General features: G+C 50.7%; 2 protein-coding genes across 2 annotated transcripts in view; both read right to left on the bottom strand.

Annotated features, from left to right (window-relative positions):
• Positions 1–4,657: 4,657 nt before the first annotated feature.
• On the bottom strand, positions 4,658–7,552 carry NRN1L (neuritin 1 like). The gene is made up of 3 exons (XM_069868499.1): positions 7,462–7,552; positions 5,169–5,328; positions 4,658–5,083 (listed from the first exon to the last, which is right to left on the bottom strand). Exons 1-3 carry the CDS (start codon positions 7,517–7,519, stop codon positions 4,816–4,818), a joined length of 486 nt encoding a protein of 161 aa, XP_069724600.1. The 5' UTR covers positions 7,520–7,552; the 3' UTR covers positions 4,658–4,815.
• Positions 7,553–8,108: 556 nt separating this feature from the next.
• Positions 8,109–25,886, bottom strand: part of EDC4 (enhancer of mRNA decapping 4) — a 33,710-nt gene continuing 15,932 nt past the window's right edge. Inside the window, exons 14-29 of the mRNA XM_069868400.1 lie at positions 25,741–25,832; positions 24,891–25,087; positions 23,419–23,507; positions 22,532–22,685; positions 21,323–21,786; positions 20,120–20,221; positions 19,053–19,205; positions 17,685–17,721; positions 16,514–16,694; positions 15,860–16,015; positions 15,034–15,149; positions 14,194–14,359; positions 13,052–13,238; positions 11,155–11,374; positions 10,387–10,550; positions 8,109–9,105 (exon numbers count right to left, since the gene is read on the bottom strand). Coding sequence (XP_069724501.1) covers positions 8,913–9,105; positions 10,387–10,550; positions 11,155–11,374; positions 13,052–13,238; positions 14,194–14,359; positions 15,034–15,149; positions 15,860–16,015; positions 16,514–16,694; positions 17,685–17,721; positions 19,053–19,205; positions 20,120–20,221; positions 21,323–21,786; positions 22,532–22,685; positions 23,419–23,507; positions 24,891–25,087; positions 25,741–25,832 — 2,671 coding nt within the window. The 3' untranslated portion in view covers positions 8,109–8,912. The remainder of the gene's footprint in view (positions 9,106–10,386; positions 10,551–11,154; positions 11,375–13,051; positions 13,239–14,193; positions 14,360–15,033; positions 15,150–15,859; positions 16,016–16,513; positions 16,695–17,684; positions 17,722–19,052; positions 19,206–20,119; positions 20,222–21,322; positions 21,787–22,531; positions 22,686–23,418; positions 23,508–24,890; positions 25,088–25,740; positions 25,833–25,886) is intronic.

The following is a 25,886-nucleotide window of genomic DNA, read 5'->3' as shown; positions in this document are numbered from 1 at the left end:
CATCAAATGAAGTAGTTACAGGATCATAACCACTGCTAACCGTCAGCTCGGAAATGTCAAAGAGCCAACAGGTTTCAAACTCTTGGGCCAGAACCATAGACTTCTGAGAATTTCAATCAGAGCAGCTCTCTTTTGTATTATTTATGCCATGATAGTGCTCTGAGACCCACTGGAGCCAAGAGAACATCACACAGACACCCGCACAAAGCCAACACATCCGCCTGGCAAAATACCCAGGGACAAGGCCAGGAAGGACCTGTAGCTTGCTGCAGAAAATCTGGAGGAAGCATGGAACTTGTGGTGGAGCTTGGAAGCAGGCAGGGATCTCCAGGAACCATCCTCTCATCTACATGAGGGCACTTTTTTGGGCACCCATTTTGAGTTTGGGGTCAGTGCTAGTTGGCACTTGAAACGCGTTCCTTACTCTACAGTAATTTTTCCAAGAAAAAATGTTTCACAACCAGGTGAAGCATCCTGATCCTGAGCTGCCAGCTGCGGGCTGCAAAGCAGAACTTCAGAAATCTGCCTTCTAACTCTCACTTGCCAAGACCCCCAGCCTGCCTCTGGTGCCATGGGAAGGATTTAGCCCGTCAAGGCAAGGATCTCAACAAAGAAGCAGTAAGAAGAGGTCACCCCACAACTTGGCTGCTCTCTGCTGGTGACCACCATCCCCCTGCAAGAGCAGGCTCCCCTTACGGTTTTGCTTCTCCCATCAGCAGCTTCCTCACTGCTTCTTCTGTGGAAGCCGATAAAGAAAGGCTGGGACCACCAAAGTACACTGAGAGGTGAAGAATTCTCCCTTCTTGGATACGCGCAACTCCCCCGGCTGCATGGCTAAACCCCGATAGGAGCAGGAGCTCGGACAAGAGACCTTCCAGAGCTCCCTTTGCATCCATCATCCACCTGCAGCACTGCCATCTGAATCCAGAGCCTTGGCAGACCACTACAAGCTGTAATTTCCTGCAGAATGATGGAGATGGCCAGCATCACCTCCAGTATTCCCCAGCACCCCAGGCTGCTTGCAACATTGCTGCGTGGCAGGGGTATGGGGCAATTTGGGGAGCCCTGGGCTTCCTGCTGTGCCAGGAGATAGGAAGGTCACTGAGCAGGACATCCCTCGTCTGCCATTGAGCGGACTCGCAGTGACGCAGGAAGACTGGATTTCCTCTGAATCACATCCCAGCCCACACAGGGCAGCAAGCCTGTGCCTCAGCGGCTGTGCTGGGCCAGAGCTCAAGGTTGTCCCAGCAAGGCTGAGCAGAGGTCGAAGCAGGGAGGATGTTCAATTAAAGCTGCTTAAAAAAGATATCCAACTTTCCATATGCCTCTCTGGAGAAAAAAAAAAGCCCCAAAGCTGGGTACAGATGGGGTGCCAGCCTGTGGGCTGAGCGCAGAGGTGACTCCGGCTCAGCCATTCCTGCTGTGTCCGATTTGCGGGGACTGAGGTTGCCTTTTGGTGTTTCCTTATGGAAAGCTGGACATGGGGCTCAGCAGAAATCCTCACACGGGCTCGGACAGCAGCCAGCCCTGTGACATAGTGTCCTCCAGGCTATGCATGGCTCCCAGAGCTCCCTCTCCCTGTGGTGCACTGGGGTGCTGGCGATGCTGGACACTGGATTGGGATGGTGGCACTGGGGACCATGGAAGGGCAAGGAGCCACGCCACCTCCGCTGGAGGCCCCAGCACAGCTTCAGCCCATTCTGTTGGACAAATCCAACAGGTGAGGAGTTGTCGTTCCCTAGCCGACACCTTCACCAGCACTAATTTCCTTGGGCAAAGGAAAGGAGGACTCAACCATTGTGTGGCTGGGAGGTTGGCCCTCGTATCGCCGTGCCTCGTGTGCCATCCTACTCACACAGCTGCCCAGAATAGTATCACCATCTGGTTCCAGCTGCCTGGGGCCGCGGCGGCCTCCCTGGCCCCTTCTGCGATTACAAAAAGTGAATTCAAACGTCAACTCAACCAGACTCGGCCTTCCTTTATCCCCTTTTCTTTTTTTTTTTTTTAATAATTCAGGTTTGTCTCTTAGAAAAGAGAGAGAGGGAGATAATGTCTGCAGAGCATTTAATCTTCTGCCCAAAGAATAACAGAGAGCAAATTAGGATCTACTCCAATTAATTTGCCTTGATGGGCAAAATCTGGAGAGCGGCCATATCTGGGAATTAAGAACAAAAGCGGGGAGTGTAAAGTAGGTCGCCGGAGTTTCATAACCGGAGCAATGGGTTTTCACAGTGTGCCGGGTTTCCTGGAGGCACCTAGTGCTTGGGGACCACCATCCCCTGTCCCCCTGTCCTCTGTCCCCAGGTTTCAGCCTGAGCAGCTGCCTTATGATGCCAGCCAGTGCTTGTTTTGGGGGCAGGAATGAGAACATTGTCCCTTCCTGAGGCTGCAAGACTGTCCCAAACCCTTGCCACAAATCCTTGAACTCAATGGGAGGAGAGACACCAGCTGCTTATCCCTATTTTGAAGAGCCCAGAGAGCTTTTCTGCGGGTCGTCATGCCACTCCTGACCTTGAGGGCAGCTCCTTGAAGAGGGATGCTGGGTGACACGGCAACAATGGGTTTGTCCACATGCTATTATCCACGGGGGGCCACGCGCCAGCAGTGACCCAGAGGCCCATCCTAGCCTGGCATCCCCAAATCCCAGCTCCCTGGAGCTGTCAGTGCCAGCAGGCTGTGTGGCAACGTACTCTGGTGTCACAGATGATGACAATTCCCAGCTGCAGGACACACGTGGCAGCGTAGCCAAAGGTACAGGCGATATTCAGAGGCACCTTCCAGGGCATGGGAAACATGCAGCACCTCTTCCCATGTGCAGGATCGAATGCCTGGAGTGTCTGGATTGAAGCACAGCAGTTTGGTGCCCACTGGGGTCTCCGTCATGGTGACAGCCTGGGAAAGCATCACTTTGGTAGCCCTCCAGCTCCCTGGCCACCTCTCCCCATCCCGCTGAAGGATGGTGGGGAGCAGCCTGCAGCGTGGAGCCCACCGTCCCTGGCCCCACGGAGGTGCCAGCAGGGTGATGGGCGCCACGCAGTGCGTGGCGTTTATCCTCTTAACCACCCTGCGGGGATCCAGGACTAATTCACCCTTAAACACTGGATTGTCAGGAACTGGAAAGGAAAGAATCGGCGGATTATCTCCCCGGCGCCAGCGTTAAACACGGGGAGTGGCAGCTGCTGGCCAAGGAGAGCTGAGATGGTGGTTTGACCCCTGTCCCTTGGGGGATCCGGCACCATCCCCTGGCAAAGGCTGCTGGCAGCCCATCTTCACTCCTCTCCAGGCAATGTTTTGTGTCCCCCCAAGCCAGCTACAAGCTGGTTAATGCAGTAGGCAGCGTGAATCATAGAATCATAGAATAACCAGGTTGGAAGAGACCCACCGGATGATCAAGTTCAACCATTCCTATCAAACACTAAACCATTCCCCTTAGCACCTCGTCCACCCGTGCCTTAAACCCCTCCAGGGAAGGTGACTCAACCACCTCCCTGGGCAGCCTGTGCCAGTGCCCAAGGACCTTTTCTGTGAAGAATTTTTTCCTAATGTCCAGCCTAAACCTCCCCTGAAATCACTGCAGAGTCCCCTTGTACAACTGAGGGATTGGCAGTGACTGCTCAGGCCCTGGGGATGTACCCCAGCACAACAGTCCAGGCAGGATTTCCCAGCCCTGGAGCTGGCAGAGTTGACATCCCAGCGTGTCTGGGATCACACATTTAAGTGACTGCACCTTGAGCAACAATTTTCCCTGCCTCGATGAGGACAGAGATAATTGAGCTTCTTGCTTGCATGCCACAGACTTCCAGACACAGGCCAGCGTGCAAACGCTTCCCCAGCCCAAAGCCACGACTGTGCCTCATGACCGGCCATCGGGATGCTCTTGGGGCAGCCTTAAAGTCACCTTAGGAATCAAAGGTGCCGCGCTGGTGAGGATCCACTGGTGTGTGTGATAGATGGGGTGGCCTGTTTGCAATTTTAATGTCCCGTTAGGTGGCAGCTGAGGGAAGATGGCTGTTCGCTGCGGAGAAGGGACATTGCCCCACCAACCTGCACCCAGAGGAACTGGTTTGCCATCACGGGTTTAAGCCTGCTAGGAACTAACATCCGTACGCTGAAGTTTGCAGCGTAGCAGCATCAGGGATGGGACTGACAGCATCTTCTATTGAATGACACAAGCAAGTTAAACTTCAGCATTTGTTTTAACTTCAACAAGTCCCACTCAGAGAGCTTCAGTTCCCTGGCTTCCTTCACCTATATCATCTCATCTGAAGAAAATCCTCTCTTCTCTGCAGACCCGCATTTCCTTGATGACCATTAATAGGACCAAATACAGCAGGACAAAATAAAAGGGATGAAAAACGAGATTGCTTTCAGAATATTGGCTGCTACCACTGGAGTTGCCTATCAGAAGACAAGCTATCGGTGCTTTCCCAAGATGCCCCTTAAAATAAAGAAACCGTTTGACCCATCTCTAAAGGGAACACCCTTCATGCCTAGCCCAGAAAAGCAGCCAGCAGCGACTGGCAGGGCAGTGGGAATCCGCAGGGGTCCTGTAGGCTGCCCAGCGTGCCCCTCCATCACCCTCCCTGGGGCTGGTCCAGCAAGCACACTTGGAGCTTGGGAAGGGCGCGAGGGGCATCCCACGGCAGAGAGACAGGAGAAATGTAAAAGCGTCTTTTAATATAAATATAAATCCATCTGAAGGGCTCCAGGAGAAGACCGTGCCCTGTGTGAGATGCCCAGGGGAGGTGGGCTCAGAAGGGACCGTGGGTGCCAATGCCAGGGGGCTGATCCGGGGCATCAGCCGGGCAGGCAGGGCTAGAGCCAGGGCAGCAGCAGCGGCAGGGCCAGCAGGGCCAGCAGCCGGGGGCACAGCAGGGTGGCCAAGCCCCGCAGGGTGGCCTGGTTGGTCTCAGCAGCCGGTGAGCCACGGGCGCTGGCCAGGCGGCCGCTGCACAGCTCCTGCAGGTTCCCCTGGAACTGGATCTTGCGGGACTCTTGGCGCAGCGACTCCCAGATTGCAGCTGCTTCCTCGGGGCAGCTTGACAGCACTTCACTAGCACAGGCATGGAAGTCGTCCCAGGACCTGGGGAGAGGAGCAGGAGTCGGAGTGGGGGCTGGTGGCAAGTCACCGGCCACCCTAGAAGCTCCACAGGGACAGGAACACTCACTTGCAGATGGTGTCCAGCTCCTGTGCCTCCTCGCCGCCCTCTTCCCGCTGCCGCCGGACGCTCTGGGCCATGCTGTCGCCCAGGCTGATGAGGCAGCCGGCAAAGCCCTTGTAGATGGTGTCGCACTTCCCTGCCATGCTGACGGGCTCCTGGCTCACAGCTGCAGGGAGAGCAGAGACCGAGCTGAGCCCCACGGACCCCCCGACGGCCATCGCCCACCTGGCTCAGGGGCCCATGGGGTGCAGGTGTCACCAAGTGGGGGTGACACCGGGCTCTGAAACATGGTGAGGGGCTTCCACATCCCACCAGACCCTCAGCATCCGTTCCCCAGGTGCCTGGAGAGAACCTTCGCTCCTGGCCTGATGTGACAACTCTGCAATGGATGCTGCTATTAGTTGCAGGGAAGAGCAGCGTGCCGGCCGCTTTGCCTCGGGCCTCCTAGGCTCTCCCTGGAGCCATCTGTCCCGGCTTTTATCCCCTAACAGCAAAGATTAATTTGTGACTACAACAGAAAAAAAAAAAACCCAAACAAACAAAAAAAAACAAAAACAAAAAAAAACAAAAGCAAAGGCTCAGCAAGCTGGAGTCCCTGCTCCTACTGCAGTGGGAGAGAAGGAGAAGGGGAAATGGAAAGGGAAAAAGGGAGAAAGGGGGGAAAAAGGGAAGGAAGGAATAGCACAAAAGGAAGATGTACAAGTGTGACTCTGGCTGCTTCACCCTAGGGAGCCCCACTGCCCTGCTCTGTTCCACGAGTGATGCGCAACCAGGACTGGCCAAACCCCAGTGCTGTCCACAGGACGGTGTGTGACAGAGCGTGCTGGGGGACAACCACAGCCATCCACAGCTGGGGAGGAAGCCTAAAAAGAGCTGGTGTGTGGCCGGGTCACAGGGAAATGCCACACGCTCAGCTCAGCCCTGTCCCAGAGAACCCACAGGGCTGTGTCACAGGAACTGTGAGATTTTTAGAAGTGCTGTGCACATGTGCCTGGGAGCTCTGCAAGTTGAGGATGCTAGAAAGACACGAGGACGGTCCCAGAGGGGTGCCCTGTGAGAAGGAGCCCCCAGGAGCAGCTGAAAGCTGCCCAGCAGCTGCCAAGGCAGCCAGGATGTCTCCAGGGAGCCGTGCGCCGAGCCGCTGGCATCCCACGCCTGTGCCCCTGGAACAAGGCCCTGAGCAAAGCAGCTGTGGCTGAGGCTAAGACCGGGACAAGCCTGAAACCTCAGCTGGTGGCCGAGCATTCAGATAGGAAACCCCCTGCCCACATCGCTAAGGAAAGTCTTGGGTCGATGCCAGTGACATGGGGCACAAATATTGGAGGTATCAATGGAGAAAATGGGATCCATCGCTCCTCTCTAGACCTGGCTGGGCAACAAGCGCGTTTGCCCTCAGCCCGTGCACCTGGTGGCTGGTAGGGCCAGCGGATTCCTTCGCTGGCAACCCCGTCCCCGCCACAGGCTGGAGTCCGGCTTCCACCCAGTGCTAACCTCGCCCTCTGCCCAGTTCCCTCGGTGTGAGGCTGAGCAGGGCAGGCAGGAGAAACCTGGAGGGCAAAACCCCTCTGCTCCCCAACCATAAAACCACACGGGAGAAAGCTGCCCTGAGCTCGGGGCAGGGAGGGAGCCCCAAGGGAGAGGCAGGGAGGGAATCCCAAGGGAAAGGCAAGGAGGGAGCCCTGAGGGAAGGGAGGGAGCTCTGAGGGAAAGGCTAGGAGGGAATCCCAAGGGAAAGGCAAGGAGGGAGCCCTGAGAGAAGGCAGGGAGCTCTGAGGGAAAGGCAATGAGAGAGCCCCAAGGGGAGGGCAGGGAGGGAGCCCCAAGGGGAAGGCAGGGAGGGAGCCCCAAGGGGGGGGCAGGGAGGGAGCCCCAAGGGGAGGGCAGGGAGGGAGCCTCAAGGGAAAGGCAAGGGGGGAGCCCCAAGGGGGGGGCAGGGAGGGAGCCCCAAGGGGAAGGCAGGGAGGGAGCCCCAAGGGGGGGGCAGGGAGGGAGCCCCAAGGGGAAGGCAGGGAGGGACCCTGGGGCGCCGCGGAGCGTTGCCGGCTCCAAGCAAAGCCCGAGGCAGCCGTCCTGCTTCTAAGCCCCGAGGCTGCCCCAACAGTCCCCATCCTCCCCCCTCCGTGCAGCCCCGGCGCCGGTTACCCCCGGGCTCGGGGCAGGGACGCCTCCGGGTACCCGCAGGCCAGAGAGCCGGGGAGGCTGGGGGCCAGCGGGCAGCCCGGTCCCGCGGCCGGAGGGCACACGGGGCGCAGGGCAGCCAGAGGTCCCGCTCCTCCCCTGGCGGTTCCCCGGCACTCACCGAGGTGCAGGAGCAGCGGCCACACGACGCTCAGCAGCCGCCAGCAGCCGCAGCCCATGGTGGGGACCCCGCCGCCCTCCGCTCCGGCTCCGCAGCCCCGGCAGCCCCGCCCCGGCCCGGCCCCCGGCGGGGCCGCCCTCCTCCCCGCACGGACACCGGCCCCGCGAACTCCGCCTGAGAGCGGCCACTGGAACCATAGAAGCGCACCACAGTTCGGGGTGGAAGCGACTTTAAAGCCCAGCGGCTCCACCCCCTGCAGGGACACCTCCCACCTCGGACCAGGCTGTACAAAGTCCATCCAGCTCGGCCGTGAACCCCTCCAGGGATGGGGCAGCCACAGCTCCCCTGGGCAACTGGTCCAGAGCCTCCCCGCCCTCATAGGGAAGAAATTCTTCCCTATGTCCAGTCTAAATCCACGCCTCTCCAGTTTATACCCATTCCCCCTCGTCCTATCACCACAAACCTTTGTGAGCAGCCCCTCCCCAGCTTTCTTGTAGCCCCTTCAGGTACTGGAAGGTCACTAGAGCATCTCCTCAGAGCCTTCTCTTCTCTCCAGGCTATAAATTGAAAGGGCATCCCAGCCCCTCGCCCCAGGTTCCAGCCTGGACAATGTTTCACACGCACAACAAGCAGGTCTCCACTTTTTTTTTTTTCTCAAAAAGTCGTTTATTGAATTGTTCTTCATGTTATTTAAAAAAAAAAAAAAAATCAAAATTTAGATAAAAAGAAAAACCCTGGTGTAAACCCAAAACTAATGCCTGAACCACGGGCATGCTCCGATACACAACAGAACCAAGGGGCCCAGGGGCTTGCACAGACCATCCTGACCCAGAGCAGCTCCTCTGGCTACTCCCGTGGCCCCTGCCCGCCCGCACAGCCCCTGCCCCAACCCCCCGGCGCTGCACGGCAGGGGCTGGGCACCCCACGCTGACAGCAGCGCGGACCTGGAGTTAACGACCTCCCCATTCCTGCTCAGCCGACATCCTTCCAGCTACTCGACCCACCAGGGAGAAGGAGTTTGAGCCCTTGGCTAAGACCTGGGTATGAAGTTTCTGGTCAGTGAGGAGCACATGTGCCCAGCAACTCCCTTGCTCGGGGCTCAGCAAGCACCTCCCTTCTCTGCTCCCGGCAGCAGAATCTGAACTAAAGGGGCAAGAAATCCACTACCTTCTTCCGAGTGCAACTCGAACTCCAGCCAGGCCTCCAGGACGGATGGGCAGGCAAAGAGGAGGCTTAACTCCCTCAAAAAGAGGCGATTTAGGAAAAACAAGCCAAGTGAGCGTTCAGTGACTATTTGGGACTATACACAGACGGCATTTGCCTTAGAGACATCACACACATGTTGATAGATTTCCTGGCAAGAGCTCTTAACACAAGCCATATGTGGTTAGTAACTACTGGATCTGCTGGGTGGGCTTCCACAGAGCAGCCCACAAGGTAGCCAGGTCCTCCTAGGTCATGCCGGGGGTGACCAGGCCCTGGAGCATGATCATCAGGCGACGGGCAGGCTTGCTCAGCGTGTTGTGGGGTTCCACCTGCAGGAACTGGAAGAGTTTCTGCCGCACCTGGTTCATGACTGACCCCATGTGGTCTCGGGTGATGGGGTCACTGTGGTCCAGGTGCATCACTGCTTCTTCCAAGTAACTGAGGGAGAAAGACCAAGTTACAACCAAACCCAGTATGTGATCCCAGTTCGATTCAGTTCATTCCATCACTGAAGATGTGCAGTTCTGCTCACCCACCCAATCATCCTCGGTGCAGTACGTTCAGCTATCAGAAAATAAACGTTACTGACTCACAGCAGAGTCCACCTACCCCTTCTCCAACACGTAAGGGCAGCCCATAGCCTCCAGCCCGCAGGACGCACAATGCAACCCATCTGCCTGAACAGAGCAGGCACAACAGCAAGCTGGAACTCCCTGCAGAGCTAGAGGTGGCATTTGGCCACAGGCCATGCCTTGCTCACAGCTCTGTGTGTATTTTCCTTGATGACTTTTTAGTATAAGAATCAGGCACTTACTAGGCAGTAAGAAGGCTGAGCAGTAAGGCTTATTTTACATGGGGATATACATAAGGTCTCCTCCTAATATACCTGTATTTATACAGGAATTGGGCAAGGAAGAGCGAGACAAGCCATAAACTTTCAAACTGCAGCCTAAGAAAAGGCAACGTGGGTGCTGCAAAAGGTTTTCACTAACAGACCAGCCTAAGCTTATCAGCCCCAACTTCAACTCTCATTACCAGCTCTTCTGTAACTTAAAGCTCTTTTTCAGCTTTTCCAACGTGCTTTACCCCTATTTTTAATTTGAGTTTAAAACTCAGTTTAAGTCATTTTCCATACAAGCCATAGTCAAAACCTGCAGGTACCCTTTCAAGATTTTAGGCCAGATAAAGGGTTTTGACTCACTCACTAAAAACGTTCATGGCAAGTGTCTGTCACGACACTGTCCCTATTGTGTCACATGAGCTTTACTTAGAACTTCTAACAGGCAGTATTTCCAGTAGCAACTGCTGCCACCTCCCACTAACCTCTCTGGCAGGCACGATGAGAAACTGCCGACAAAGTCCATCAGCAGGTTAAGAACTGAGGACAGAGCAAAGCTGCTCTGGATATTGAGCTACCCAGGAAATGTGGCACTAGCCCTCCTTTTGCCTTCATAGGGGAATTGTTCCTCAGTTAAAGGAGATCGCTGCCCAGACCACAATCCAGGAAGTAACAGCACCTACAACTGGGTACCACCTCCTTTCTGTGGCCATGCCTACCTCTTTTTCCAAGTCACTACGAGTTGTTCACACATCAATAACAGGATACACAAGCTCCAATGTTTGACAAAGCACAACCTTCCACTTCCAGGCAGTGAATTTACAGCCAGAACCAGGAACAGGTCTGCATAGGTTCAGACCCATCACTCTGATTATACTCACTTCAGCTTCAGTTCTGTACGAGTACCCAAATCTGAAGAGAGCTGCTGAATGAGAGAGAGCAGTACAGGCTGGGACAGCGGGCATGGATGCTGTCCAAATACTTGCTGAGTATCCACAGTCTCACAGACGTACAGGACCAGGTTGAGATCAGCTGCTGTTAGAGCCTACAAAGACGTAAATGCAAGTGGGACCATGTTTAGGCTCTCAGTCTACATTCAGAGGACACCATGTCTGTCCTAAGCTGAACAGACCACAGACAGACAGAGGGGAGCGGGTTACAGCTAGCAGCACAGAGTGAGCCCATGTTTGCATCCCCTGCCAGCCCACCGGCACAGCAATGCGATTATTCCCAGAGGAATTTGTCTGCAGCAGCTCAAACGGATCTGCCTGCATGTTCAAAGGCAAAGGCAAGGTCAGGCCACAGCTGGTAGATCTGCCTGGAGAGGCTTATCAAGCCATTGCTCTTCAGGGGTGCATCACATGCCACTGCTGATGGCAAAACACTCTGGTTTACTGGAGCGCTGACACTATCCTGACAGGGCATAGGCAGGGAGGAAGGAACTTAACTGCCATCAAATTACAAACTTGCATGGCTGTCTCAACCTGCGTGAGACTGCAACTGCAGCCCTTGAGCAGTCTCCTGCCACAGGTCTTTTCAGTCAACTCCAGTATAAGTTGTTGTGGGATTACGTCCCCACCTCAAAAGAGCTTTTCTTCCTACTCCATCCCCAACACACAGCTGTACCCATTACCAGAAAATCAAAGTACCTGCTGGAAAGCTTGGTTGAGGTGTCCCTGCTGGAGCAGCTGAAGGATGTGAGTTTGCTGAGACTGGAAATCCAAGTGAGCTGAGGGGATTGGAGTCCCAGCAGCCGAGCGCATTGCCTGGACGATGCTCGAAGTCACAGCTGCTTGCTGCTCCTTCATAGCCAGGCTCACTTCTCCTTTAATGACTCGCTGCACCTGGGCCAAAATAGACTCCTGCATGCTGAAAAAAAACCAAAACATGCAACTCTGAAGATGAAGAGCTGAGGGACTCCATTGCACAAAGCTCGTGCCTGTGAGAAAGCACAGGCACACTACAATGAGCCTCTCAGAGGGTTAATACAAATTGCTCTGAGGCACCGGCATCAGAAACATGTCACAAAACATGTTATCTAGGGTAGCTCTGTGACCAACAACACAACATCCCAGGGTACGTGGGGAAGATGTGATTGTGTGTAGGAAAGTGATGTTTCAGGGAAGTCTCTTGTCATGTTGTGTTCTACACCTTTAACACCTTTGGCTCATAGGCAAGGCTACTCAGCTCTAAGTTCATCCCTGAAAGAACCCAGCTTTCTCCATCATATCTGTGAGACAGTTTCCTAGCCTGCAGAGGACACCTTTAGCACAAGATCACACTTCCACTGAGCCTGTGACTCCTCCACATGAGACCAGTTCACAGTATAGGCTCTGCTGCTGTGTTACACCTTCCACCTCAACAGCTGGATCCTCCTCTCTTACAAAAGGTACAAAAGTATCAAACCCACTACGTCACAGGTAGAACAGCAGGACTTCCCTGGAGCACGTGCAGCCTGGGGCAACACCACCAGAATTTAGTCTGGCAGCCTTCCTGGCAAGCCTGATCTGCATCGAAGACCCCAATGCACTCTGATACGTGTTCTAGTGGCTTAAAATAGATAGAATCATAGAATCATAGAATAACCAGGTTGGAAGAGACCCACTGGATCATCGAGTCCAACCATTCCTATCAAAAATATAATGGTTGGACTCGATGATCCAGTGGGTCTCTTCCAACCTGGTTATTCTATGATTCTATGATTCTATGAAAGCGTCCCTGCCCATGGCAGGGGAGTTGGAACTAGACGATGTTTAAGGTCCCTTGCAGCCCAACCCATTCTATGATTCTACAATTCCATTTTATGATCTGCCAGCACCAGTTTGTTATTTAGTAGGATAAACAAGAAAACCAGAAAAAAACCAGATAGGGGCATTCTGCCCCACAGGTGACCACTGGCCAGTCTTAATACCCGGCAACCACCACCAGAATCACATCTTGAAACCAGGATGGTTAAGGACAAATTGCTACAGGGCAGTTGGAAGTGGTGAAGTCACCATCCCTGGAGATGTACAAGACATATAGAGGTGATGCTTCAGGACATGGTTCAGTAGTCATGCTAGTGTTGTGTTGATGGTTGGACTTGATGATCTTAGAGGTCTTTTCCAACCTTAATGATTCTACGATTCTAAGGACAGAGTAGCCTGCAGAAACTTTAGGTTGCTTGAGGACATAGAGTTAAGAAAACCCTTCAAAAGACCAGAAGAATATCTCAGAATAGAAAGGCTGGTCAAAATTGAGTGCAGTTTTGGGCTGCTTCAGGTCCTTCTGACCTCTGACATGCATGTGGGACACTGTAAAGCAGGCACCAAGGTCACACAAGTGGCAGCAATAGAGCTGGTTGTTAGAAACCCCCTGTGGTCTTCATTTTGTGCTCTACAGGGCCACAATTAAACCAGTCCATGCACTTTGTCACATGGTGCACTGAGCCAACAAGCAGCCCTAGAGTTGCAAATGGCTTATTCCACAAGTAAGTAGGTAGAGGTTTGTTACAGACAGGTATACCTCCCCAGGACATCTCTTCCACAGGCCTAGCTGCCAACTTACTTGCCCACAATAATGTGCAGCTGATGCTGCACCTCAGCATGGACACTAGCTGCGACAGTGGAAGCCAGCTGCTCGGTGGTGCTCTGGAATGCGCTGATGAGCTGTCGAAGCTGATTCAGCAGCGGATCCCGGGCCTCCTGCTCTCGTACCTTTTTGTTCTTCAAGTGAGTCTCAAGCTGCTGGATATCTGCAATAACGAGAGAGGAAGACATTTGTGCCTTTAGTACCTGTGGAGATGGTCAGGGCAGAAATCCAGCTGCAGCAGAAACAGTTACTGAGCCAGTGTAGGAGAACAGGAGGGATGGGAGGAGGCACAAGCCTTCTCTTGGGCTATGTCACGCCAACCTAGAAACCCTGCTTGCAGCCTCCCTATCAAGCAGGATTACACAACACAGCAACAAAGCCACAAGTTCTCTTGCAACAGACCTTTACAGGTGGTGTTTGTTCAGGGCAAGACAAAGGTGGGAGTGAGGGTATTTTATTTCATACATCTGGAGACACTGCAGATCTACGGACAACAGAAGTTGCTATGCCAGCACTAGATAACTTCAGCCTCCCTCAGAATCCAGCTCTGCAAAGTAGTACCTGCCTGGCCTCCCAAAAGATCAAGGAACCAGATGAAGGATCTTCTCCAGTGCATCAGTGTACAGTTTTCCTTACTTAGAAGTCTAGCTTTCTTTTTTTCAACCTGACCATGCCTACACTGACCGACCACTGTTCAACCTCTGATCACCTCTGTACCTTTCTCTAAACCTTCCTCAATTCCATTACCCCTCTATGACTAGAGCAAAGCTGCAGGACTGTTACCCTCTCCATACACCATCTGCCTGGTGTCAGGATGGGGCAATCCTACAAAGCTGAACTTTTCTGCTCAAGAGATGAAGCCACAGATTCACAGAAAGAGGCCAAGTGTTTTGCTGCACAGGCTACAGACATAAGATATATCTGTTCTTAAAGCACCACATATAAAAGTCCCCTCACTCATTTCCCAAGGGTGAAATGGAGCATGTAGACGAGCTAAGAGGTTGAACAGCCACCAGTGAACCTCTGAAAGGCAAAGGCACAAGGAAAAGTCAACTTGTTGTCAGCCACTAATGCAAAAATGCTGTGCAGAGAAAACTCAGAGAAGGAAACCTACTCACATTCCTGTGTGCCCAGCTTGAATGTGTCATTGATTTGCTGGAACATGGACTGGCAGCTCTTCTCAAAAGCGGGCAACACGACGCTCTGAAACGCTTCTCTGTAAGCTGACTGGATTGGCCCCTGCAGGGTATCGGCCGTCGCCCTCACGATGGTATCTGTAAGGTTCTTACAAGCACACACAGAAGAGATTCCAGAAAATTAACAACAGCCTGCTGCAGGATAAAGATGTGAATGAACACTGTAGGACCCCACAGCATGCTCACACTAGGGACAGGCCAAGGTCAGAAGTGTATATTGCCTCAAGTCTTTCCACTGACAATGCTGCATCGCGACTACAGCAGGCAGAGCCTCTGCTTGCTGAGGGGCTGCCCAAGAACATCATGATTTCCCTGTAGTTCAACTTCAGAGCAAGAAGAAGTGGCACAGTCAGGCACGGCTCCTTTCCCCTTCCCCTGCTTCCCTCCCACAACCAACCATTCCCTGCCAAGCTAAGTAATAAGCTTCTGCTCCCGAAATAATGCAGAAATAGAGAACAGAGTAGAAAGCAGAAGAGCCAAACTTTCACCACGTGGCTAACCAAGATGGCCCTAAAACCACTGCTGGGGTGAGAATCTCTAGCATAAATTTAACAACTTGGTAAATGAAATAAAGGGCTAATGAGGCAAAGCAGGCAAGGAAGTACACAACAAGCTTGCTCTTCTGATGAGACCAGAACACACCACTGGCAGCTAAATGGACCTAACCTGGAGCTATAAGTGAGGAAGTGGTACAAGGAGTTGCTACCCAGGCAGGTGACAACTCCATGTCCCCAGGAAAAGCTGCAGTCTCGTTCTCCTTACCTTTGATTTCACTAGCTTGGTGATACTCTCTTTCAGCGTCCCTTCAACAGCAGTGAGCTTTGTGGCAATAGTGTTACTTAGCTGGCCAGCAACAGGGTCCATGCTCTTGGAAATGCCTAGGGGTACAACACAAACGTGTCAAAGGTGCAGCTTTAAGCTCAGAGTCACACTTCAAAACCCAAAAAAGAAAATGGAGTCAAACTCTTCTTGGATATGACACAGCAAAGGGCAACAGTCACAAGCTCTGGCTTGGGAAGCTAAGGTTGGATAGTAGGAGTAGCTTTTTGCTAGGAAGGTGGTACAGCTCCGGAAGTCACCAGGGAGGCTGTGGAATCTCCAATATTGAAAATTTTTCAAGACCTGCATGGACAAAGTCACAGCTGAACTGATCTAGAATAGTGTGTAGCCCTGCTTCAAGCAGAATGGTGGATACCACTGCAGAAGGCTTTCCCACCAGCATTTCTTTGAACATTTCCTTTCATGGATGGTGCCAGTGCGTCAAGTAAGAGCAAAGACAAGTTTAAGTTCACTCTGGTTAAGTCTCAGCACTTCCAAACCGATTAGCCTTTCTTGCCTTCTTCCACTGAAGAGACTCCAGACCATGCTCTCTGAAAAGGCATCCCCTCTGGAAGCCTCAAACTCCTTCCAAACCACAACTTCTCTTCTCCAAATACAGTGGAGCCCACAACAGTTAAGTGCAGTGACTAGTCTTCATGTAACCAAACTCCTGCTTCATGCAGTGCCAACACTTTTATGCAGCACACTTTCAGTCCCTACAGGGCTAGCGGCGGGGATCCACCTTCAAAACCTAGGCAGCAACACTCACACTGGGGAACAGTCTTCTTCATCTCCTCACGAACGGTCCTCTCCAGACGGTTACATATAGCAGTGGAAAGGGACTGAGATAGCTGCTGAGACAGATGCTCCTGGAGTTGCCCATTGCGCTGCTGTCCTTCTGTCAGCGCGCGGTCTAGTCTCCTCTCTAATGAGAAAGCATGTTAAGGAGCACAAACAACACATTTCCTCTCAACACTCCTCTCCACAACAATGGAGACCAGCTTCCAGAAGGTCAGTGAGAGCAAATCTACAACTCCGGTGAAAGAGGAGTCTTTCACATTGCTGGTGTGTTCCTGTAAACAACAGGGTGCCCTTAAACAAATGAGTGAGAGAAGAGCTCTGGAAGGTGTAGTAGAAAAGTCAAACAGCTAAAAGAAGAACAACAGCAGTGTTCCCTACATATTGCAAGTTAACTTAGCTGTCCCTGTAGGCAGCCTAGCCCCACACAGCCATTCACTCACTCTTCTGCAGTGGGAAGAGAACAGTCAGATGCTATTTCTGGTGCAAGTACTGACTTGCCTTGAAGAGGAAAGGAGGGAAAAGATCATTCCATAATTACGCTTGTGCAACTTTTGTCACGTCTCTAGTCTGCCCACAGCCTTCCACTCTTTAGTCCCCACACAACATTTGCAAAGAAGGATACGCTCCTGCTCCTGCTGGGAGTCAATCACCCTCTCCACGTGGCCCATAAGGGAGCTCTGAATGGCATCAAGGTGGTCCGTGAGTTTCTGAAGCAGTTCCATCTGGTTCTGACGCAACTCAGAGAGTTCCCGCTGTTGGTTCCTCAATATGCACATCAGCTCATCCTGGAATTCTGGTGTCACCTATGCGTGGAGAGGACAAGCATTCATTTCTAACAGGATCAGAGGTCAGTCAATCTTTCTGCTAGGTATTAAGTGAACCCCGGTGCCTAGGACTGAAGCATAGCACAAAGCAGAAAATGGGGCCACCTTAATACCTATTTCTGACTTTTGTCCCAAGAAATAAACTGATAAAAGCAATGTACATGAAGTTCCTGCATGGAATTCATAAATGGGTCCTTATAATATCAGCTGTTTAGATTCAAGACCCCCGTTCAAAGCTATGGCATCTAAAAGAAAATAGGAGAAAACAGATCCTATTCATTTTTGGCTAGAGAGTTCAAGCCTGTGAACCTAGATAATGACCTCAAACACTGACAAAAGAGCTGTGCAATAAGTAGAATAAGAAGAGGGTTTCCTAGAGCACTTCTTCAGCTCTTTCACTTGTTTATGAATAACCAAACAACTGCAGAAGCATACATTTATAGGTCATTGTCTATTCACTCCTCAAACTACCTAAAGCAGGCTCACACATTGAGGGCAGTTTAAGAAGTGTACGCAACTAGGCTGAAAGCTTTTTCTACTAGGTATGAAGGCAAGATCAACAGGGATAGGAAATTCCAACAGGTCAGTCCCTCTGTGACCCTTACTTCGCTGGAAATATCTTATCCTGCAGCCAATACATGCGAGTTATCTTAGCAGGGAAGAGGAAATGAATGGTAGAGTCTTGGATAACACAGGGCTTGTGAGAACACAGAAATGCACATCGATATGCAAAGGCGAGAAGGAAGCCACCAGTCTGGACAGCACTGACCAGCTCCTTCCTTGCTGCACACGTCAGAATAGAGCAATGCCAAGCTCAAGCACAGCCCCATCTCAGCCTGCTCAGGCACAGCAGGGGCCCACAGCACTTCAAAGAACTAGGATGAACTTTCCCTCAGGTCTTTAGTAAGACGGTCAGCAGAGCTGAAGCATCAAGCCCATGGGACGGACTGCAGAGCAGCTCTGACTCACCTGGTTGTTAGATGATCTTGGCGACTGGTTCACATCTCTGGAAATAAAAGAGAAAAGCAGTAATCAAATTATGTCTATTAACTGCTCTTATGATCCAAGTCTTCACACGCTTTACAGTTGCTTTAGATTTTACACTCCAGCTCATGCTTCTGTTTTGCCTAGTATAACGACTAGCAAAGGGAACGTGATGAAATCCCAGTCCTTACAGCACTGTGACTCCACTATTTACACTATCCACAAGTCCTGAAGTTCCTTAAAGACTGGTCCCTCCACAAGGAGCAGATTTGAACCAAGTCTTAATAAAGACTTTTACAAAGAACAATGCACAATGATTTCCCTGGCTTTGAATTTGGACAAAACTGGAAAGACTTTGCCAAATTGCTTTTGCAGGTCTCCTGGTATTTTAAGAAAACCCAAGCACTTGCTTGTTAAATATAAAATTAATAAGCTTCAAATAATCTAGAATGATTCTAGCTCTCAAGGTGAAGAAATTAGTGATGCATTCCAGCATACAGGAGAATAAAGAAAAGCACTGAACCAATCCACTAATACTGCAAGTCTCTCTCCACCAAAGTCACAGAGCTCTGAATATTCAAACGTGTCATTCCTGGACAGCATTCGTTCAGCAACTTTAAAAGGACTGAGGCAGGAAAAATGACAGTCTAAAAGCTTCTGAGTACAGCCCCACAGCCAGAAACTTAGTGCTGTAAGTCCATATTGTAATCTGCATAGCCAGAGATCCAAATCAGAGTTATGAGAATACATGAAGGGGACAGAGAGCCCTATGCAGAAGACGTGCTGCTTTCCTGATGTTAATTCAGACAGGTTGGTCCAATTTGCCATGAGTAGACTTTTCCAGTCATCGATTTTCACTTAGAATACATTCATATGGGTATGTTTAGAAACATACAAAAGGAGCAAGCAGGTAACAAATGATGGTTACTGTTGAAAAAGGGCTCTGGGCCAGCGTTCAAAAGCCAAACAGAAGTAGAGGCCACATTACGCTATAGTCACAGCTTCAGTTCCAATGAAGCCTTCACTGAAGCAGACAAATGGATCCAATGTCCCCTCACAATACATGTCACCTCCCACACCCTCCCTTCTGAAGCCCAGGCTACATTGTGTATCTGGAGTCCCAGCTGGAAAAGAAGTGCAGGACCTACTCCCACAGCCCTGAGCGGCCGACAGTGTCTGAGTAATCAGCACCACTTTCTGTGGGTATACCCATTTGCCAAACGGGATGAGGGCTGGGAGCGCCTAGCTGCAAGCCCAGCCCCAGCCCCTGGTCCTGCTGCTAACAGTTATATTGCGTTGTGGCCCTGGACAGCTGGTCCCATGGCCACCTGTATCCTGGAAAGCCCAGCGTACCCGTCATCTTTCTTGCCCTTCCGCTTTAGCTTTGGGGAAGCCCGGGGGGATGCCTTCGTTTTCCAGTCCTTCACAGGCAGCCGCTGCGTAGACGCTTTGGTACCAAATCCACCTGACGTAGAAGCCAAGCTTGCAACTTCATCATCATGGTCACTGTGAAGGAACAGCAGAGGAGAAGACATCACTTGCACTAGTGAAGGCTAATGCTGTCAAGTAAGGGGAGTGGATTCACCCTCTGCTCTTCATCCACACACAGCCAGAGTCACAGAGCGAAGGGACACCTGCCACCTTGATGTGTAACACAGAGACCCCTGCAGAGATTAGCCTCTGGTGCTGTTTTAATTCAGGCTGAGCTCGAGCACTGCACTGCAAAACCTGAAGGGTCTCTGCATTAGGGACGGCTGTGGCTCATGCAGTGTGCTGGAATGACGCCTGTCCTTGCAGCATCACACACCAGCACGTGAGCCCTGGGATGCGACACTGACCCAGCAGGGAACCCAAGCACAGCATATCCTTACAGCATTGCAGGAACAGAGGAGAACCAGGCTAAGCCTAGCAAGCGTGTGACCAGCCATCCAACACAGGCTGCGCACTTCAGTCTGAATTTAAGCACAGATTATGAATGAGCCCTCAGCTGTTAAACAGAGCTGAGCTTGCCAGGCACACAGAATGTGCCCATGTAACTTTAGGGTAGCTGATGAAGACGTCAAAAGCAAGAAACTAACTCTTGAGATACCATCATTATCTTATCTAAGGCACAGGATTTGGAAACTGAGGCCTTAAATATGTTTTCACCAGTAATTACACCAAGCCTGGTCCATGCTCTTAGGAGCACTACGGTCAAACCTTTCCCTACTGAGAGTAATATGGACAATGCCCAGAGGCCAATCTCGTGATCAGCTGAAGTTATCAGAACGTTACAGAAGCTGGACTGCATACACACATTACATCAGGAGACAAAGCAAAGACATTCACCCCACACATGAAGGCTTGCTGGGGACAGAAGCACGAATGCAGCCTGAACTGAGTCCATGCAGGGCGAGAGAAGGGGGTGAGCACTCTGGTACCTTTGTTCTGCACTAGCATCCTGGCTGTCATGCTGCAGCAGGTGGTAGCTGTGTCGATGATAGGAAGAGCTCTTGTGCTTTTCTTCAACCTCATCCCTTGGGCTAAAGGAAGTAAAAAGAAGAAAATACCATCATGAAAATATCTTCCACTCTGCTTCTCATTGGAGATCATGAAACACGGTCCTAAACAAAAATCCCACACCTATCAGAGAATAGAAAATGCCATTTAGAGGGAGTAAATACTTCAGTTTCTCCAGGAGTTTTTATGGAGACCTGAAGCGCAGAGAAGCTACGCTTCAGGCACCAAACAAGAACACAGTCTCCCAACAGACATCCATGCAAGACAGGTAAACAACTACTCAGAATGGTCAGAGTAGTGCACTTGAGTGAACAGCATCATTTCGGGTTTGGTTTTCCTCAAGTAATCACAGAATCACTAGGTTGGGAAAGACCCACAGGATCGAGTCCAACCATTCCTATCAATCACTAAACTGTGCCCCTCAGCACCTCGTCCACCCATCCCTTAAACACCTCCAGGGAAGGTGACTCAACCCCCTCCCTGGGCAGCCTCTGCCAGTGCCCAATGACCCTTGCTGTGAATTTTTTTTTTTCTGACGTCCAGCCTGAACCTCCCCTGGTGGAGCTTGAGGCCATTCCCTCTTGTCCTGTCCCCTGTCACTTGGGAGAAGAGGACAGCTCCCTCCTCTCTACAACTTTCAGGTAGCTGAACACTGATTATAATGCTAGTTGCACAAAGCCAATCATAAAAAAGAAATATACAATTAAGCTAGAATCAAACCTGTCCATTATGAGCCGAGTCCCTTCAATAAGAGCATGCAGGAATATGCTACCTGGGGCACCATTTAGTTTGCACTGGTTTTTGGTTTGTTTTTTTTTCAAAAAAAAGTAAATCCCATCTGATCTCTGTTCCCACATGAACGTGAAAGCCAATAAAGTAGACTTTTCACTTTCTCAACAGAAATCCTTTATGCTGTGGGGGGTACAAGAGAGCACAAATTGTTAGAGCTGGCCTAGGAAGTCCAGGACAGACCAGGCACACAGGAAGGTTGAATCATCAGAACCTTTAAGGAAAAGGAGGGATGGAGAACTGTTCCAGTTTAATCACAACATCAGCTTTCCACCAACCTAGCAATTTGGCAAGTGCAAAGAAATTGCCCTAAGTAAGACAAACCGAGTGATTACCTGTCTGCCATGCTGTTCCTGGTTTCTCTGGTTATGTCAGGAGCTGCTGGCCATGGCTGACTCACAACACTGTCAGAAGATGCATTTTCCTGAGTTAAAGCAGTCTCCAGTAAGGATGGAGCATTCAGTCTGTCCACCTCCACTGGAGGCATGTCCAAAGAGTGGTGGCTGTGCTCGGAATTGTGCCGGTTCCTTGGAGACAGCAAATGCAAGGCTGAGGCAGCAGATGCCATACTGTCTACGTGATGACTGGGCTCCAGCACCTCTGCAGAAAGCCCAGACGGAGCTGCCCCAAAGCTCCGTTGCAAGGTCTCAGAAGCAATCTCTGGAATATCCTGGGACATGGCTGTGGAAGCAGAGGAAATAACATCCGGCGAGCGCTCACGCGTGGGAGAAGCCTGAGGCACTACCAAGGGCTCCAGCTCCTGCAGTTCCAGGGCTAGAGAGGGGTTTCCCGGTGTGACCTGAATACAAACATCAAACAAGAGCCTTCAAGGTAATGTGGAGACACTCCGAAAAGCCTTGGTACCTTACACCTTACATCAACCACCCCTGGAAACAGCCAGCTGTATCCCTTCCTCACATGATCCCTGTGCTTCCACTCTGCTCAGCAGAGAAGGGCCCAAGACTCGTAATGGACTCTCAGCTGGGCTAACATCAGACGTGAGCTAATGCTAGTTTGAGCACTTTCAAAAAAAAAAAAGTAATACCAGTTCTCCCTCCCTGCTTGGCTCCAGGATCCCTTCTTTTTGAGGGAAAAGTTTAATTTTAACATTGAATATCACCAGGACTGAAAGCTTATTTCAATTTCAAGCTCTGGTCATAATCTGGTTTACATCGCACCTGGGAATAAAAATTAAGAAATGTGAAAGCATTGTTTCAGGGCCATAAGAGGAGCAGGGAGGAAAAAAACCTTCCAGGTAGCACTGTTTCCTAACTAACAGGCTGGCCATTTCCACACACTGTGATAGCAACAGCGCAAGCAAGAGATGTCTCTAGTTTTCAGAGGTGTGCTGCTGCATGCCGAGGTCGAGTTCTGTTAATACTGGTAAACCTGGCTGCAGATCTGTGCTGGCAGCTGTGCTTTCCGAAGGGAAAATGCTGGCCCTGTTACTATCCAAATAAATCTAATATCAGCTTGTGCAGGCCTGTAGAGAGACATCCCTGGGCTCAAGAAGAGAAGGAAGGGAGCAGCATTTGGAGCCTTACGGGAACAGGTGCCTTTGGTGTTAGCTTGTCAGGGAGGCCTGGGATAAGAACAGCATGGCTCCTAGGACTAGTCTGGAGACTGCTGCTACTGCTGCTCAGCGTGAGACTGGTGTCCAGCTGCATCTTGGGGCTCACAGTCAAGTCTTCCGACGGCCTGCAGAAAACAGAAACAAATCAAGCAGGCCAACCTAATTAACACAGATCTTCATCACTCAAGATGAGGAGATGAGAGCTACAGGTCAATGGACGAGCTGTAGCCAAACTTCACCAGTGTTCCCCAAGGCCTTGCTCTTTCCACCAGGGTTAGTCACTCCCTGTCAACTAACACCTGTATCTCTTAGCATCCATACAGCCCAAAGAGAGAGCAAGTGGAAACAAAAAGTAGAGAGGCATCACAGTGGTTTTAGAATTCAAGGTATCAGTGAGAGAAGGGACCTGTTATATCTTCATTTCACAGTTTAGGGAGAACCAGGACACTATGGGATAGGTCCTTGTCCTATTTCCAGCCCCTTTAAGTGAATTTTGCACATGTCATGCAGCCAAGCCCACCGTGACACTACTGAGATTTTCATAACAGTCCCAATTATCTCCCTGTCCTTGGTGGCTGCAGAGTTCTCTTACCTGTAAACAATGACAGCCCTTTGGGAGAAGCATGTAAAGCAACAAAACTGAGATGCAATAAGAGAGGTCCCTTGGATGACAACAGGCATGCTCCATGACGTGTTAGAGATTCAAAGAGTTGCCCATATAGGGACATTGGGACTTAGGCCATTTTCCAACCCTGGTTACAATCTCCTCTCCTACACGATACACTACAGCTCTGTGCCACCCTGAAGGACAGTATCTGTTCAGCTGCGAATATATTATTTAATAGATGATCTCTTTACCTGGGCATAGAAGCATCTGTGACAGAAGTGCTACTCATGGCTGTGACTGCAGTCAGGGAACTAACACTGCTGCCAGGAGATACAGCAATCTATAAGAAAATACACAGCATTCAGGATGTGACAGGGGAGCGCAACAACAGAACTAGATCTCAGAATACTGCCTGCAGAATAACTACAAAGAAGTCTTTGGCAGAGAGGGAATAGAAATAAAATAGGTCAAGTTGTACTGCTAGGGTGCTCAGGTGCAAGACAAAGTCAAGCCCAAATACAACCTCATTGCATGAATCACAACTGCTTTTACTGAGCAATGGCTTTCCCAAAACAAAGCGGCATTCTCTGCACCAGATCCCCATTTTGTTCTTTGAGCTAGACTGCTTTGCCAAGGTCTGTTGCCACTAGCAAGGCCAGAGTCTGTATGGGGTTTAGGCCCTGCAGTCCTGGTAGACAGAAGGAGAATTCTCCAATGCACAAGAAGAGGAATTACTCATCTAGCTTGCTGGCTAGCAGTGAGGAGCACAGGTGGATAGGCTGGTCCTTACTGCTGCTTCTGGCTGCTAAGAGACACCTACAGAGAATACCAATACAAGCACCCAAGCGCTCAGCTGGGAAAGCCTGTTTGGCTGAGCTTGCGCTCGATGCTGCTTACAGCAGAGACTGAGCTAAACAACTTTTCTGCTCCTTGGGGACATCTTTGTATTGGGAAGGCCACCCATCCTCAGGCATGAAATTAACTTCTGCACTCAGGAACTTTGCTAGCAACATCAAAACCTTTAGAAGGAGTTCAATTTATTCTTTGCTGCTCAAGTTTTTACAGGAGCTTCACTCTCTCATCAATGAGCTCTGTACTAACTCCATTTCTGCGCATCTGCATCCAGGCTCATCCAGCACATGTTCAAGCTTTGCAGAGATCACCAAATCCCAAGGAGTGCTTCACGTGTTTCCTGATACCGCAATCCCTGGAGCAAGCACAGAAGACTTGCTTTTTGAACGCATTAGGACCTGCTGCGTTAGATTAAAAAAAATGCCACCGAGCTACTGGATCGATGATTTGCAGATCTCATGCAGATGTTACAGCCTCATCTGCCTACCTGATTACTTCAGAGACACACTTCCAAAGGATCCCATCAGACAGTACATGCAGAGATGGCATCTCTTCTTCCATTATATTTATACCACAACCCCAAACAACACGTGCAAACCAGTCTCCCAGTTAGATAGTTGTTTAGCAAACTCATATTTTTACACAACACAGCTCCATCAGCAGTTTTGCAGCTAAACACAGCACTTGCAACACAAGCTTAGACCAGAGCAGCATTTTAGTTGTGCCAACATCTCCTTAGTCAGTTTGGCTACCTGCACGGATCAGCTTTTACAGCCTATCAGAGTCATTACTGCCCAGAAAAAGTTCCCAGAATTATCAAAATTCAAACCCACCCCTTGCACCAATAATAACAACACTGCTCTCTGGTTACCTGTTGAAGAGATGTACTTGGTGTCATGAATGCATCAGGAGTCATCAGCTTAGGTTTGGCATCGTTTGAGAGAGAAAGGAAGTCTGCTGGTACAGGCAGATCAGCAATACGCCGCAGGTCCGGTTGAGAGCCATGCACTGATCCTTTCTCAGATCCCAGCCCTTCTGCACTTAGATCAGCCATATGGTCTGGAAAGACTTTCAAGAGAGAAATACACCTTCATTTACAGGAACTTTGCAGAAACGCTAAAGCTTGACACAAAGCATGAACTTATGTCATCGCTTGCCATACTGGCTTCCAAGAGAGTAAGCAAAAACCCTGCAACATCCTAACCAATGCTAAGGGCAAGGCAAATCCTGCGTTATGCTTAATCTTTGTAGATTAAACAGTGGATGTTATCAGGCTTTCATAATAAGAGATCCAACCTTCCTTTGTTCTCTAAATGTAAGGCTAGTTTAACAGCCACATCACAGAATGGTGGATGAAGTGAAAGAGCACACTACACACAGCCCAGTCCCCTCCATTCCAAAAGCTCTGGTGTCACTCTGATCTCTTCCACCTGACAAGAGACAAACATCAAGTTTCTGGCAAAAGTGCCAAATCATCTAGCAAGGTGAACTCAAGCGAGCACAAAGCATTAGAGCTCCCAGCCTAACACGTCCCCATGCTCCATACTCACACCAGGCTATAATCAAGTGGCCTGCTCCACAAGTGGTCAATATTCAGAACCCTTTATGCAACGAGAATGCTCTATTACAAAGAGGCACCCAAAGCTGACCTCCTGCTGCCCCCCCTCAACAAATTTTAAAGGCTCAGCAACACTGAAGATCAGACTAACACAAATGCTTACCAAATTCTTCGTGAGAGGCATGGGAAGGCATGGATGCACTCACGTCAGGGCTATGAAGAGGCTGAAATCGAATCTGCACATCCTGCAGGGCCCTGAAAAAAAACCAGGCATCTCTGATTAGATTAAGTCTAACGCTTAGAAGATTC

This window comes from Phaenicophaeus curvirostris, chromosome 14 (assembly GCF_032191515.1).
Source record: "Phaenicophaeus curvirostris isolate KB17595 chromosome 14, BPBGC_Pcur_1.0, whole genome shotgun sequence".
Lineage (NCBI taxonomy): Eukaryota > Metazoa > Chordata > Aves > Cuculiformes > Cuculidae > Phaenicophaeus > Phaenicophaeus curvirostris.
The sequence above is the reverse complement of the archived record's forward strand: the minus strand, read 5'-3'. Positions and strand labels throughout refer to the sequence as shown.

Coding starts and splice junctions, on each gene's coding strand:
- NRN1L (XM_069868499.1), bottom strand. CDS start 7,519: ATGGGCTGCGGCTGCTGGCGGCTGCTGAGCGTCGTGTGGCCGCTGCTC. Junction 5,329..7,461: donor GCCGCTGCTCCTGCACCTCG/GTGAGTGCCGGG, acceptor CTCTCCCTGCAG/CTGTGAGCCAGGAGCCCGTC. Junction 5,084..5,168: donor GAGCTGGACACCATCTGCAA/GTGAGTGTTCCT, acceptor TCCTCTCCCCAG/GTCCTGGGACGACTTCCATG.